Here is a 14,664-nt window from a genome sequence, read left to right on the forward strand (position 1 = left end):
TCTTGAATATACGCAACAATAAATCACTTGTTTCTGTTTCTTTTGCCAATGTTAGGAATATTTTATGTCATAAATGTAAATTAGAGCCAGGCCAGTAATACCTGCCTTTAACAGACATATCAGTAATAGTATATATGTGCCAATATGAAATGATTAATGTTCACATTTTAACGTATAATACTAAAAAGATGGTCAGCAATTGACTGACACTGAACCTACAGCTATAGTAGTAAAGTATAGTTTAGTATAATAGTACTGATCTTTATTTGTCTTTGATCTTTTTCCCCGTGTTCATTTCTAGAATTGATAAATGTAATAAATTGTATTTTTAATGTACAATAAAGTTAAATCTTCTTTAATAAAGTCACTTGTTTAGGAAACAAACACAGAAAAGGTAAAAACTGAACCATATGGATGATCTACATTTTGAAGTATTACCGTTTATATATATATTTATATACGCAACAATAAACCACTTGTTTCTGTTTCTTTCACCAATGTTACTAATATTTTATGCCACATTGGTAGATAAGAGCCTTTAACAGATGTATCAGTATCAGTATATATGTGGTCCTATGTGAAATTATTCATTTTTACATTTTAACGTATAATACTGAAAAAGAAGGTCAGAAATTAACTGACACTGATCTTTATTTATCTTTGATCGCCGGTGCAGACAGATGTGCATCCTCCACAGAGCTGGGTCTGTCTGACGTTCCTGTCTGTTATAGTGAAGGTGTTCGTTGCCACCGTACTCTACGGGGGAATTGTTGGGTCTGTGTAAATCATAAATAAGTCATAGAGTGTGGTCTTTACCTACTCTGTAAAGTGTCCTGAGATCACCGCTGTTAGGATTCGACACAGTAAATAAAAGTGAATTGAATTGATCTTTTCCCCCGTGTTCATTTCTAGAATTGATAAATGTAATAAATTGTATATATGATGCATAACAATGTTAAATCTTCTTTAATAAAGTTACTTGTTTAGGAAACACACACAGAAAAGGTAAAACTGAACCATAAGGGTGATCTGAAGGCCGTCGTGGTGTTTTCTTAGAGTTCAGCTTTAACAGCATTTCTTTTATTACATAAACTGTATTTCCCCGAGGTGACAAACTCTTACTTTCTCCTTCTTGTCCTCTGTCTCGGGGCTCGGCAGTCGGACCCTTAGTTTGACGGACCCTTCTCGGAAAATGTCTCCGAAGCCTACACCGCGGATCTTCTTGGGCTGAGCGATGACTCCGTTCCCTGAGGCAGTCTGAGGGGACGTGGGGGTGCCAGCGCTTTCCATTCCACTTCCATCTGCAGAGGAGATGCAACAGTTAATCCACGAGCACCAAACCTCACTGCTACATGATGACGATACATTTAACTAGTTAAACACACATTTTATTCCCCTTTCAGCCACCAGAGGGCGCTAGAAATCATTTTTATTGTCTCAGCCATGATGAAAAACATGAAAGATGAGGAACTTGCATCATATTTGACACAATATAATATTTCCTCACATTGTTGCATTCAAATGCAGTCACCAAGGGCGCCCTCCCACTGTTCCTCCGTCCCGTGCTCCGTGCTTTAGGGTCCTTGTCCCCCCTCCAGGCCCGTTTGTACTCCCACTACCTGGGCCTCGGAGAATGCTTCTTGCTGCCTATACGTCATCACGCCGTAACACGTCACACGCATTGATGACGTCATGGCGATGCGTGGCTTTGTTTCCAGATCTTTCCGTAGACCTCGGAGTTTTTGTGCGTCTTGTCGACTGTTTTTGAATCTTTTCATCGACCAAATCTGCAGTAAACACTCCACCTCCGCATCACACCAACGTGAACCTTTCACCGCCATTGTTTTAAATGTCCGCGCATGGTCCCTCCTTCTTTTTTCTACGTCCCAACAGGCGCACAGGAAATGACCTCAGAACCGCCGTAGGCTTCGTGCTTGTACACGTGTGCACGCTCGTGCTCGTACACGTGCAAACGTGCTTTACTAAAGCCCACCTCTCCCAAACGGGCCGTGGACGGCAAGCGTGCCGCTCCTAGACGCGGTACGGTTGCACTCACACTGGTCAAAGGAACTAGATTCTACTGTGGATCCTAAATGTGCACACACACACACACACACACAGTTGTTTGAAGAGCTGCTGCAGACAGAGGGCTTAGAAACACCCAGCTGCGACTGAACCCTCCGCCAAACTTCTTGTCGAGGCTCGTTTCAGCGGGACTGCAATGACACCTCAGCAGCTCTATTACTACACTTCATGTTACTGACAAACAAGAAACGGCCACAATACAAAGAGAACAACACGCGGGGACACACGCTAACATTCTTAAGCACTGCCCACACAGGCCGTCAAGCGCCTAAGTTTGATGTATATTTTGTAAACATGTATATATTTAAAGCAAGTTAACAAAGCCCTGACTTTACTGTGACACTTCAGTGAATTAAATGATATTAACAGGAGGTAAAATACATCTATTTAAAGAGACGCTTAAGTGTTAACTTATGTATTTAGCCTCCACGCCTCTTCTTCATACGTGCTGCCCCTCCCTCTCTTTCGTTAACACTGAAATAACAATCTTCTTTAAGGTGTTGAGTCCTCCACAGAAAAGTATTTAACACCAACGATGGGAAACACTGAGTAATGGAGTGAGCTGGAGAGAGAGAGGCGCCCGCGGCACTCTAAACACACAAACGCGGTTTGTTTTGACTTGGTAAAGAGTCATATTTGATCTGCAGCTGTATTCAAAGTCAGAATTACCACTGTGGAAGTAACACTGTGTGCTTACGGCCAGGTAAAGCAGCCTACACGTCTCCACGAGGGATCGACTGATATGGACTTTTTAGGGCCGACGGCGATTTTCTTTAGCCGATGACTGATATTGATTTTCTTGAGCCGATATTTTGAGCCGATTCTACATTTGCTCCCTCAGTTTACATCCTAAAAATCACACAGTGATGATAAACAAATGGAACAAGTCTCAGTTAAGAAAAGGAACATTTAGTGAACTTTAAAAAGGCGTCCGCAGCAACACGGAGCTGCCTGTGGACGCCTGTCTGTAAATAACAACGGGAAACACTATCGGTGAACGGAGCATCCTGCACAGTAATGCTCTTGCAATAAAGTCCTGAGATTGAGGGCGCCCTCCCACTGTGCCTCCGTCCCGTGCCCCGTGCTTTAGGGTCCTTGTCCCCCCCTCCAGGCCCGTTTGTACTCACACTACCTGGGCCTCGGAGAATGCTTCTTGCTGCCTATACGTCATCACGCCGTAACACGTCACACGCATTGATGACGTCATGGCGATGCGTGGCTTTGTTTCCAGATCTTTCCGTAGACCTCAGAGTTTTTGTGCGTCTTGTCGACTGTTTTTGAATCTTTTCATCGACCAAATCTGCAGTAAACACTCCACCTCCGCATCACACCAACGTGAACCTTTCACCGCCATTGTTTTAAATGTCCGCGCATGGTCCCTCCTTCTTTTTTCTATGTCCACACAGGCGCACAGGAAATGACCTCAGAACCGCCGTAGGCCTCGTGCTCGTACACGTACACGTGCGCACGCTCGTGCTCGTACATGTGCAAACGTGCTTTACTAAAGCCCACCTCTCCCAAACGGGCCGTGGACGGCAAGCGTGCCGCTCCTAGACGCGGTACGGTTGCACTCACACTGGTCAAAGGAACCAGACTTTACGCGTAAAACCTGTTTGGGCACGGGGCGGATGGACAGTGGGAGTGCGCCCTGAGACAAGGGCGAGCAATAGTCTGATCGATTCGACAACCCTGACCAGGCCTTCCAACCCCGCTCCAGGGATCACTACCCTGCATTTTCCTCACGCCAGTGGACGGTCACCGCTGAAGAAAATGGATTAGGGTCTGCAACGTCAGCGACGCAGCACCACTGGACTAAAGGGATGCCACGTCCTCTGATCCTACTGTTCCTGTCACGTGTGTATTTCAAAGCTCTCTGCGGACTGACAGCCGCAGCTGAGTCTCATAAGAACCAGTATAACAGTCATTGTGCTGAGCTGCGGTTAATGCACCTGCCTTGAGATGTGTTCTGGTACGGTGCCTAACCAAACATGCATTTCCAGCACACCTTCACACTAACGAGGCCCCGCTCGTTTGCGTCTTACCGGCCTCATCTGCGGCTGTGTCGTTGGAGTCTGCGTCCTCTCCTGTGCTGTCCAGCTCTTTCACAAAGTTGGAGGGGAACAGTCCGGACTTGCCGTTCAGGTTGCCGTTCCACCAGCCCTCTTCGACCTGTGCAGAAGACATTACGAGATGTAAAACGTCTTTCTGTGACTTTAAATATGAAAGATGTGAACGGCTCAGAGTGTTCGGTGTCAAAGGCAGAAGCTAAGAGTTTAGTGTTGAGGTCAAATATCAACAATCTTTCTCCAGAACAGCGTCTTTAATGTGTTTAAGAGCATTCTTTACATTGTGATACACACCAGCAATGTGGTTAGTGCTCAAAGGCAAGTACACACACACGCAGACACACACACACGCAGACAGACATACACTAAGACACAGACAGAGACACACACACACACACACACACAGACACAGACAAAGACACACACACACAGACACTAAGACGCACACACACACACACACACACTCAGACACACAGACAGAGAGACACACAAACTAAGACACAGACAGAGACACACTGAGACACAGACAGAGACAAACGCACTGAGACACAGACAGAGACACACACACACACACAAACACACACTAAGACAGACAGAGACACACACACACACACACTAAGACACACACACACACACACACTAAGACAGACAGAGACACACACACAGACACAGACACACACACAGACACTAAGGCACAGACAGAGACACACACACACACACTAAGACACAGACAGAGACACACACACACTAAGACAGACAGAGACACACACACAGACACACTAAGACACACACACATACGCAGACACAGACAGACACACAGACAGACACAAAGATACAGACACACACACACACACAGAGACACATACAGACACTAAGACAGACAGAGACACAGACACACACACACTCACAAAGACACAGACAGAGACACAGAGACACAGAGACACACACACACACACTCACAAAGACACACAGACACACAGACACACAGACACACACAGACACAGAGACACAGAGACACAGAGACACACACACACACACACACACACACACACACACACACACACACACACACACACACACACACACACACACACACACACACACACACACACACACACACACACACACACACACACACACACACACACACACACACACACACACACACACACACACACACACACACACACACACACACACACACACACACACACACACACACACACACACACACACACTAAACTTCCTGCTGCACATTGCTGACTCTAGCTTGTTCTGACCTGCCTCCACCACAAATAACCAGTTAACAGATGGTGCATCCTCAGAGGTTAAAGACGTGATATAAGTGTAATATTACACGGACACCAGTGTCTCAAAGTACACACCAAAGACCGAAGCAACCTCTTGTTTATCCTAAACACTTTAAAGGTCACCATTTCTAAATGACAACGTGCAGATCCCAGGAAACAGACTCTTCCAAAAGAATGCAGTCATACCAGAACGTGATTGGTTGAATATGTACAGGACCTTTACAGTATCAAGTCAGTGCATGCGTTAAAAGTACCTCTTCGATGATGTCTACGATGTCTCCGACCTTCAGATCCAGCTCATCTTCGTTCTGTGGCTGATAGTCAAACAGAGCTTTGCACTGCCTCTTCTTCGGCTCTGTGGGAAGGCGGGTCACAAAAACACCAGTTAGTCAACCGACCTGTTGTGTGGCCTCACGTGTGCGTGAGATGTCGTGTCAGTCTGTGTCTTATCAAATGGGGAGAGCTCTGCTGTGTGCCCTGGCACGTCTCTGTCTCGTGTCAAGAGGGGGCGGTGTGAGAACTGGGACAGGTAAAGGAAGTGAACCAGGGGTGAATCCAGGGAGTGGGACCGCGCTGCGAGGTGGTTTCAGACACAACCTGCTGAACGAGCACAACTGCACACAACAACAGGTGAGAGGCAGAGAAGAAACGGCATCAACGTGAACGTGAACGTGTGGGAAGACTTATTAAAACACCAGCTGATCCACTTCAGACAAGAGTTTTCTACAGTGGAGACCAGAGTTTCCAGCACCAGCCTGGTCCCCTTTGACCACTTATCATTGTATTGCTTCATCTAGTGACATGTTTGTTTGTTTGTTTACATTCTCTGATCAGCTGATAAAGTGATCAGTCACTGTATTGATACTTAAAAGCACTGTTCATTAAAGAATTCCTCTGGCAGCTTTAAATAACATGCTGGTTTTTGGGAAGGGGGCAAATAACTTTCCAACGTCCCAAATGCTGGCGAGGGAAAACCGGGTACAGCCATTCTCAAAGGGCTCCCTTGACCTTTGACCTCAACATATCTGATGAGAACCGGCTCTATGGGTACCCACAAGCACCCCCTTTACAGACAAGCCTGTACTTTGTGATAACCCAGACAGTCTGGGATAAAACCAAGTTGAGCTCTGTACTTTGGACTCCTCAAAAAGCACGGCAGTCACTGGAGCTCAGTGGGAAAAGTCAAAGATAAAAGTGCTCTACTGACGGGATGTTTGAGCAAGACGGGACACGGTGCTGCTATGCCACACACACACACACACGTATACATGAGAGGACACATCAGCTCACACACAGCAGACGCACGAGTAATAATGTTACAGTGTAGAGGGTTTGATGTGTTTAAGGAAATAATAATTATAACATAGAAAGAAAAGATCTCCGTCAAACCAAACAAAACAATAGAGCGGATGAAATGGCATCAATAAGCAGCACTGCAAAAGACAAACACACCACAATTCAGTTCACTTTTCAATTTGTATCATTCAGCGTTGTGTGAATAGTGTCCCACAGTCTCAGAGATCAATCCACGGACTCAGGTCCAACAACAGTTCAATCCAGTTCACAAAAGGCAACTCAAAGCTCCGCTCCGGGTTTTACTGCGGACCCCACGACACAAAGCAAACCAGGAAATCAAAACCAAAATAAGTGTTGACATGACGCGCTGTAGTTGGCCTTGAACACCACTTATTTACAGGTATTACGTCCTGACCCATATAACCTTGCATCTTACTCTTTGCAGCTGCTGGGGGCTGCGGCAGGAAGCCGCCGGTGGGGATGCCGATGGTGCTCATCCTCTGCACCAGGTTGGCCACGTTCCCTGCACTCTTCTCTCTCCTGGGAGCATGAGAGGACTCCTCTTTTGGCTCGTTCTTTGTTTCCTTGACCTCTTTGGAGTCTTTCTTTAATTCCTAAAAAACAAAAACAATAACAAAGACACAGCAATAAATGGGAAGCATCTTTTTAAAGCATCGGAAATGCCTCGGATGCTGCAGGCATCAGGGTTTATTTATGTTCTTTTTCAGTTATGAGGGGCCATCAAAAGAAAGAAATCAATATAATAAATTATAATAATACATATTTTAACACACTGGTGTCAGATCTGTACTCGTATACACGGATACACAAGTTCAGATATCGGAATCAGTAAAGAAACAAATGGTATCTGAACATCTCTAATACTTCTTTTCCACCCCGTCTTTAATGCAGATTACTGTAGGGCGCACTCACACTGTGCCTCCGTACCGTGCCCAAACAACAAGTCTGGTTTCTTTGACCAGTGTGAGTGCAACCGTACCGCGTCTAGGAGCGGCATGCTTGCCGTCCACGGCCCGTTTGGGAGAGGTGGGCTTTAGTAAAGCACGTTTGCACGTGTACGAGCACGAGCACGTGTACGAGCACGAGGCCTACGGCGGTTCTGAGGTCATTTCCTGTGCGCCTGTTGGGACATAGAAAAAACAAGGAGGGACCATGCGCGGACATTTCAAACAATGGTGGTGAAAGGTTCACGTTGGTGTGATGCGGAGGTGGAGTGTTTACTGCAGATTTGGTCGATGAAAAGATTCAAAAACAGTCGACAAGACGCACAAAAACTCCGAGGTCTACGGAAAGATCTGGAAACAAAGCCACGCATCGCCATGACGTCATCAATGCGTGTGACGTGTTACGGCGTGATGACGTATAGGCAGCAAGAAGCATTCGCCGAGGCCCAGGTAGTGTGAGTACAAACGGACAGTAGACATTACACCTTACCAAGTAATCTTCATTTTAAAACCCTAAACATTCGTCTTTGACTGGATAATATTTATTTATTCACGCTGAAGACTTTCATAATCCTCTGTGTTCAGCAGCAGTGTGACTCATTTCTGACCTCTGACCATGAACCTCATTTTCTAACCCCAACATTAAACATTAAAGCCCAAATTAACTCATTAAAGAGGTGAGGATCTGCATACTGTCGCAGTGGAGCAAAGAAAGAACTAAGAAATCCCTGTGTTCCTCTCAGGGCTGCAGCCCAAACACACAGTGTGCTCATCTTCTGGATGTGGTCAGGGAAACACGTCTCTCCGTTCTGCATCCAGGAGCGAAGCTATGTGCGCAAAAATGCCGAGGCAGCAGAGACGGCAACAACGTCGTCCCAAGGGGATTCTGGAGACGTTGGTATGGAAGGGAACAGGTCGCCGTTTCACAAAACACAAGGGGAAGATAAATGCGTGCGACAAACTGCATTCTGGTGAGCTCAAGGGACACAAAATAAACCATAACCATGGCAACGAGCCTTGGTGCTCAGCGCGGTGTGTCGACTAGTTACAGCCCACAGCCCCGTCGCTAATGATCCCAATCACATCACGCAGCCGGGCCGTAAAAGCTGTCACATTCCCTCGGCCCGGGGAACTCCCTGACAACGGCACAAAGTCCACATCGCACCTTCACTGAATGCTGTCAGCAGTGTGCAGATGGGCGACGCTGCACTGGTGCTTTAAGCCCAGCTCAGACCGTTCCTTCACAACGAGAAGGGTTGGGACTTGCAACTACTTCCAACAGGCAGGTCCGCAACGTTCTGAAACCTGTTCAGACCGAGGAGACAAGGTGGGGTGGTTATCGTCTCCAAAGCAACGCCTCTCTGTACTTCCGAATAATTTGTAGCATTAAAAGATATAAATGAGGACAGAGGTGTAGAGATGCTCGCTCCAGCTGCATTTGTAGTCGTGATGAAACAGACAAAATAACTTTTTATTACCCTGATTCACTGCGCTCGCTCTCCTTATTTATTGTATCGCTCACTTGACCCTCTCTCCATCTCTCTCTCTCTCTCGCTCTAACACACACACACACACACACACACAAACACACACACACACACTTGCTTCATCCAGCTGTCAACCAGCTGACAGTTTAGTGACTTGACCAGCGGACTTTGCTCAGACTTGATTGGCTGTTGAAACAGGTGACGTGTGTGTTACGTTGTAAAAGCAGCTGCTGGTGATTTAACAAGCTCAGTCTCAGGCGACAACATCAGCCAGTTTGAGTCCAGACGAGACGGGTCAGTTCACGCCGCTGCAACTTTCACCTGCAACGATCTAAAACAGTTCCGTCGTGTTGTGAATTACTGGTCTGAACTGGGCTTTACACGTACAGTGGTCTTGTCTATGCCCACTCATCGGGATCCAGAGAACAAAGAGTTAGTGAGCGGCTCGCTCCATAGCTGCTCATCTCATCCGTGGAAGCCTCCATGTTGTTTACACTCAACAGTCTCTTCTGTTTCACTTCAATCCACCAAAGAAACAAACGCTGAGATCAGGACGGACTCACCAGGCTCTGATGACAGACCATCACTATGGTGCTACTGCTCAGGGGCTTATATTTGTGGCTGATTATTTCCTGTATCTTATATTGTGCTTAAATGTCATTCTAAAGCATCCCCTTGTACGACAATTTGAATTGCATGTTTAAATTGCTTCACAATTAAACTTTTAGTTCCTTAAAAAAAAACTCAGGACCCGAACCAACGACTGAAAAATTACAGAATCAGAATTTATCCCCCAAATAAAATAATCCAGCAAAATAAAGGTTCTTTGTGCTGCACTATAAATATTTGCTTGACATTACAAACGTTCATAATGTCCCATTAACACATATATCATAGCCTTATTCACACAGATACATTTTGACACAGCCAGCAACACTGGGATGGTTGCACCTCCAAGGAAATACACACAGACCTGAAACCTACTCCCATAAACATGACTCATAATCACACACCAACTCTTTTTATCCTCACGACAATCTTTAAGACCTTACATTCATTTCAATTAACAAGATACATCCATGCCAATTAATGCTAATTAACCATGGTTAAGCACTGCTTACCGTCTCCCCCCCAGACATGTTTCATGCCCCCCGGTCGCTCAGCAACAACACCAGTAAGGAAACAGGAAGAGGACAACATCTGAGGCGACAGGGACGCTGTCCGGAGCAAAGGTCAGCAGCCAGCAGGCTCCTTACAGGATTAACTATCGAGCTCAGTGACTGGGCCAGGCTGTTTAGCAGATTACCTATCTCACTACGCCGGATTATTGAACGGGGTAAAACAGCTGAGAGACGTCAAAGACGGCAAGAGAGAACGTAAGCAATGTGCACTGCAGTCTTTACAGCACTCTTTTAGCACCTGTTTTTAACTAAGCACTATATCACGACAACGCAACGGCTCATTTAAGAGCCACACACTAACTAAAGGCTTTCCGTCAGGGGTCGGGGGGGGGGGGGGGGGGGGGATATAAACAATATAAGAGCATGCTGATGACCTGCCAAAGCAGAGAGATCGTACTATCACATCAAAGTCCCACTATTGGCTGGTCAGGCTCATGCACCACCCTACAGATACACCAATCAATCAATCCTAGCAAACTACAGGCAGAGGAGCGTGAAGAGTCAAGGCAAGATGGCTGCAGGTAGAGCAGTCTGTTCTGTTTTTAGGGTGACTTTAACATCTGTCTAGGGACTAGAGATGAAAAATAGCCTCTTGGTTAATTCTGGTGCATTTACAGTAATGTTATTAATGTGCACTGTCCCTGTTTTCAAATAAACTAAACTTAAAGTCATGGCTGAAAAAATGAAATGTAACTACTGTGTCCTAACGGCATACGAGCGTCAGACTGTCGCGGTGCATGGACGCCGTCTGTCCACACTTATAAGTTGTAAAATAAGAGCCTAAAAAACAGGTATAAATCCTGTGCAACTGCGGACTCCTGCCTTTTGTCAACGCAATTTCACATTCTGATCTGGAACAAATATAATGGGAAGTGTCGTCCTTGGTGTTGCTGTCACACCAACGTGAACCTTTCGCCGCCATTGTTTTAAATGTCCGCGCATGGTCCCTCCTTCTTTTTTCTATGTCCCAACAGGCGCACAGGAAATGACCTCAGAACCGCCGTAGGCCTCGTGCTCGTACACGTGCGCACGCTCGTGCTCGTACATGTGCAAACGTGCTTTACTAAAGCCCACCTCTCCCAAACGGGCCGTGGACAGCAAGCGTACCGCTCCCAGACGTGGTACGGTTGCACTCACACTGGTCAAAGGAACCAGACTTTAGCCGTGAAACGTGCTGGGGCACGGGACAGAGGCACAGCGGGAGCGCCCTAACTCTTGTTTTGCTGTAAAAAGACTCGCATTACCCCCAATAAATAGCTTTAATTCCTTCTCAGTAACCCAGACGTGGCTCAGAAATCAGTCACCGTCTACTGTAGGATGTGGTCAACACTTCGCTGCAGACCGCTGACGGTCTGAAAATGATCTCTGATGAAACAACAGCGTTTTAAACCTGATGAGGTGTTTACGAGGTCAGCTCTACCTTGTAAACATCTGATCATTTAAGAGTGGTCGAGTCAGAGGCATTACAAAAGACCTATATCCTAAATCAAACAGAGACTAATCAGTCTGCCTCTCACCTTAACAAAGTTGTCGGGGAAGAGGCCCCGTTTCCCGTTGAGGTCTCCCTCCATCCAGCCGTCCTCCTCGATGTACCGCACGTTTTTGATGACGTCGCCGGGTCGCAGGGTCAGCTCGTCCTCATGGAGCGCCTCGTACTCGTACTCCACCACGACCTCTGCTCGAGAGAGAGAATGACGGAGGAAATAGACAGGAAAGGAAAAGGAAGGGGGGGGGGGGGGGTGTGGGAATGAGAGGAAGCCAACATGAGGGGGAAAGAGGCAACAGAGGCAGTTGCAGGAAGGGCAGAAGGTCGAGAGCGACGGGATGAGGACGTTCAGGAAGAGAAAGGGTTTGAAGGGAGTGACAAGAGAAACAACAAGAAGAAGAGATTAACAAACTAACAATAGCAGCAATGAGCAAATGTCAATTCTGTATTAAATATTCAAAACTTTGAGCATCAATGGTTAAGGTTAGTGTCTCCGAGACGTGAGTCTTGCAAGATCTAGGGCTACCATCGAGGCACAACCAGAACATAGTGGTGAAAACAGCTGTTGTTATTGTGGCAGGAGCTGAAGTTTCTACAGCAAACTCAAGTGAAACTCAACAGTTAGAAAAGCTTTCAATAGTCACACTAATTAAAACAGAGTCTGAACTTCTGGACTGCACCGTGAAGTGATTAGTTGAGATTCTGTTTAACCCTCCTGTTCTCCTAAGGGTCAATTTGACCCCATTTAATGTTTAACATCTCTAAATAATGTCATTTTTTTGTTTTTTTGCTTTATATTTATGACTTTTCCTCATTTTATGGGGACAACTCATAAAAAACCTAAAATTATCATGATTATATATATTTTTTATTGTTCTTATCGTACATGTACTTGTGGCATCGGTGTTCCTTTGGGTCAGTTTGATAATCTGGATGATTTAATCATTATTATTATTGTTTATTTTACAATTCAAATATTATATGAGGTCAAATTCACGCTGCTGTCCTTGATAACGGACGTTACTTTCATTCCAGATGTTACAAATAACACAAAATAGCCTTAAAATAACAGAGTTACTTTAAAACACACACACAGAAATCCCTCCATGCAGTTTAACATCAGTGATATTTTTCATTTTGTTAAATAAAAACATAAAGTACCCGACTTCACTTGAGTCACACATTGATTATGATCATTTTACAGATGTTTAAACTGCTGCGGTCAAATTGACCCCTAGAATAAATGGTGTTAGTCAAATTTGAGGGCAACAGGAGGGTTAAATGTCTCTGGTTATTATAGATGTCATAATAGTTACCGTATTTCCCGCACTATAAGGCGCACAACATCATAAGGCGCATAGAACAGACGCTACAGTGGAGGCTGGGGTTACGTTCTGCATCCATTAGATGGAGCTGCGCTAAAGGGAACGTCAACAAAACAGTCAGGGGAGGTCGTGTTGTTGCTTCCTCCACTTCGGCACCATTGATTGGTTCATGTTAAACTCTCTGGCTGCTGCTCTATTCCCGTGTTCTCCTGCGTGACTAATGGCCTTGAGTGTAATCTCTGCGTCGTAAGCGTGTCTCTTAACAGGAGCCATTTTGGGCTCTTTACACAAACACACACATGGAAATGAAACGGCACGCTTCACACAGTCGTATATCTCAACATGCACCGCGCGTTACTTCTTCTACGGGGGAAAATAGAGTCGGCGGCTGCTCACCGTAGTTGGAGACCTGTTGTGGCTCAATATTGGTCCATATATAAGGAGCACCACATTATAAAGGCGCACTGTCGACTTTGGAGACAGTTGAAGGTTTTTAGGTGCAACTTATAGTGTGGAAAATACGGTATGTGGCATCCAGACAAAGGTTTGGAGTGAATTCAGGTTGTTAGAAGAAATCATGGCAGTCGTTTCATAACTTGGATCGATGTCAGGAACTACAACAAAACAACCATTTGATGACCCTAAAGGTTTCTTAGGGCCGGTCCACACGGAGACATGTTTCCCTGTTACAGCTCAACTTTAATAACGCTGTCCGACAATCAACACCGGCGCAATTATATCTGGGTCTTTTGAAACCGAGTCCCAGAGTGGGAAGATTTGAAAACGCCCCCCATGACGTTGGTCTGGACGGTGAAAGCTCAGACTTCGGCACCGGTGATGATGATCAGATGATGCGCTTGCATGAATGACACCATGGGATATTTTGGGAGCAGTCTGGAGCCCTTTGTAAAATACACCGTGCAACCAAAGATACCTTTCAAAAGCATAGGAACATTGAAAAATCATTCTTCTTGATTGTGAAGTGGCTGTTTGAGCTAAAAACAACAACATAAAAGTATTAAATAAGGATAAGTAAATAAGAATACAACAGCAAGAGTGTTAAGAGATTATTCTGCTGCTGTGCGAGATACATTTAAAAAGTTGAGGTTGAGGTACAAAGCTGCAATAAAGTAACTGTGTCCTGAAACTGAAGCAATTTGTCTTGATTAATCCTCTTAAAATGAGATTTTAATGTTGACCGTAATTAGTGGTAAGAGTGGTATTATGCTTGCCATTATCGTACATTCCTATCGTATGTCCTTTGTTTCCTGGCCGTTTGTCAAACAGCTGAAAATATAATCACGTTAGGGGGAACTCCAAGAAAAAAGCCCGGACAACACTTCTACAGAGAAACAGCGTACACATACAGTATATAATAACAGACGTTCACCCACGCATAATGTGTTGTCCTCTGACGAGCTAAGATGCATCTGTGTTCACAAGAACGACAGATCGAGAGCAAA

The 14,664-nt window shown here is 45.4% G+C and overlaps 1 protein-coding gene across 3 annotated transcripts in view; it reads right to left on the minus strand.

The window, feature by feature from the left end:
* The window catches only part of cd2ap (CD2-associated protein), a 67,044-nt gene that overhangs the window by 40,444 nt on the left and 11,936 nt on the right, over positions 1-14,664 (minus strand). For all 3 annotated transcript variants that reach the window (XM_083933992.1, XM_083933991.1, XM_083933990.1), the window contains exons 2-6: positions 11,908-12,065; positions 7,194-7,371; positions 5,716-5,816; positions 4,128-4,254; positions 1,123-1,301 (exon numbers count right to left, since the gene is read on the minus strand). In XM_083933992.1, coding sequence (XP_083790118.1) covers positions 1,123-1,301; positions 4,128-4,254; positions 5,716-5,816; positions 7,194-7,371; positions 11,908-12,065 — 743 coding nt within the window. The remainder of the gene's footprint in view (positions 1-1,122; positions 1,302-4,127; positions 4,255-5,715; positions 5,817-7,193; positions 7,372-11,907; positions 12,066-14,664) is intronic.

The sequence above is a fragment of the Echiichthys vipera genome (genome assembly GCF_963691815.1).
Source record: "Echiichthys vipera genome assembly, chromosome: 19".
NCBI classification, from domain to species: Eukaryota; Metazoa; Chordata; class Actinopteri; order Perciformes; family Trachinidae; genus Echiichthys; species Echiichthys vipera.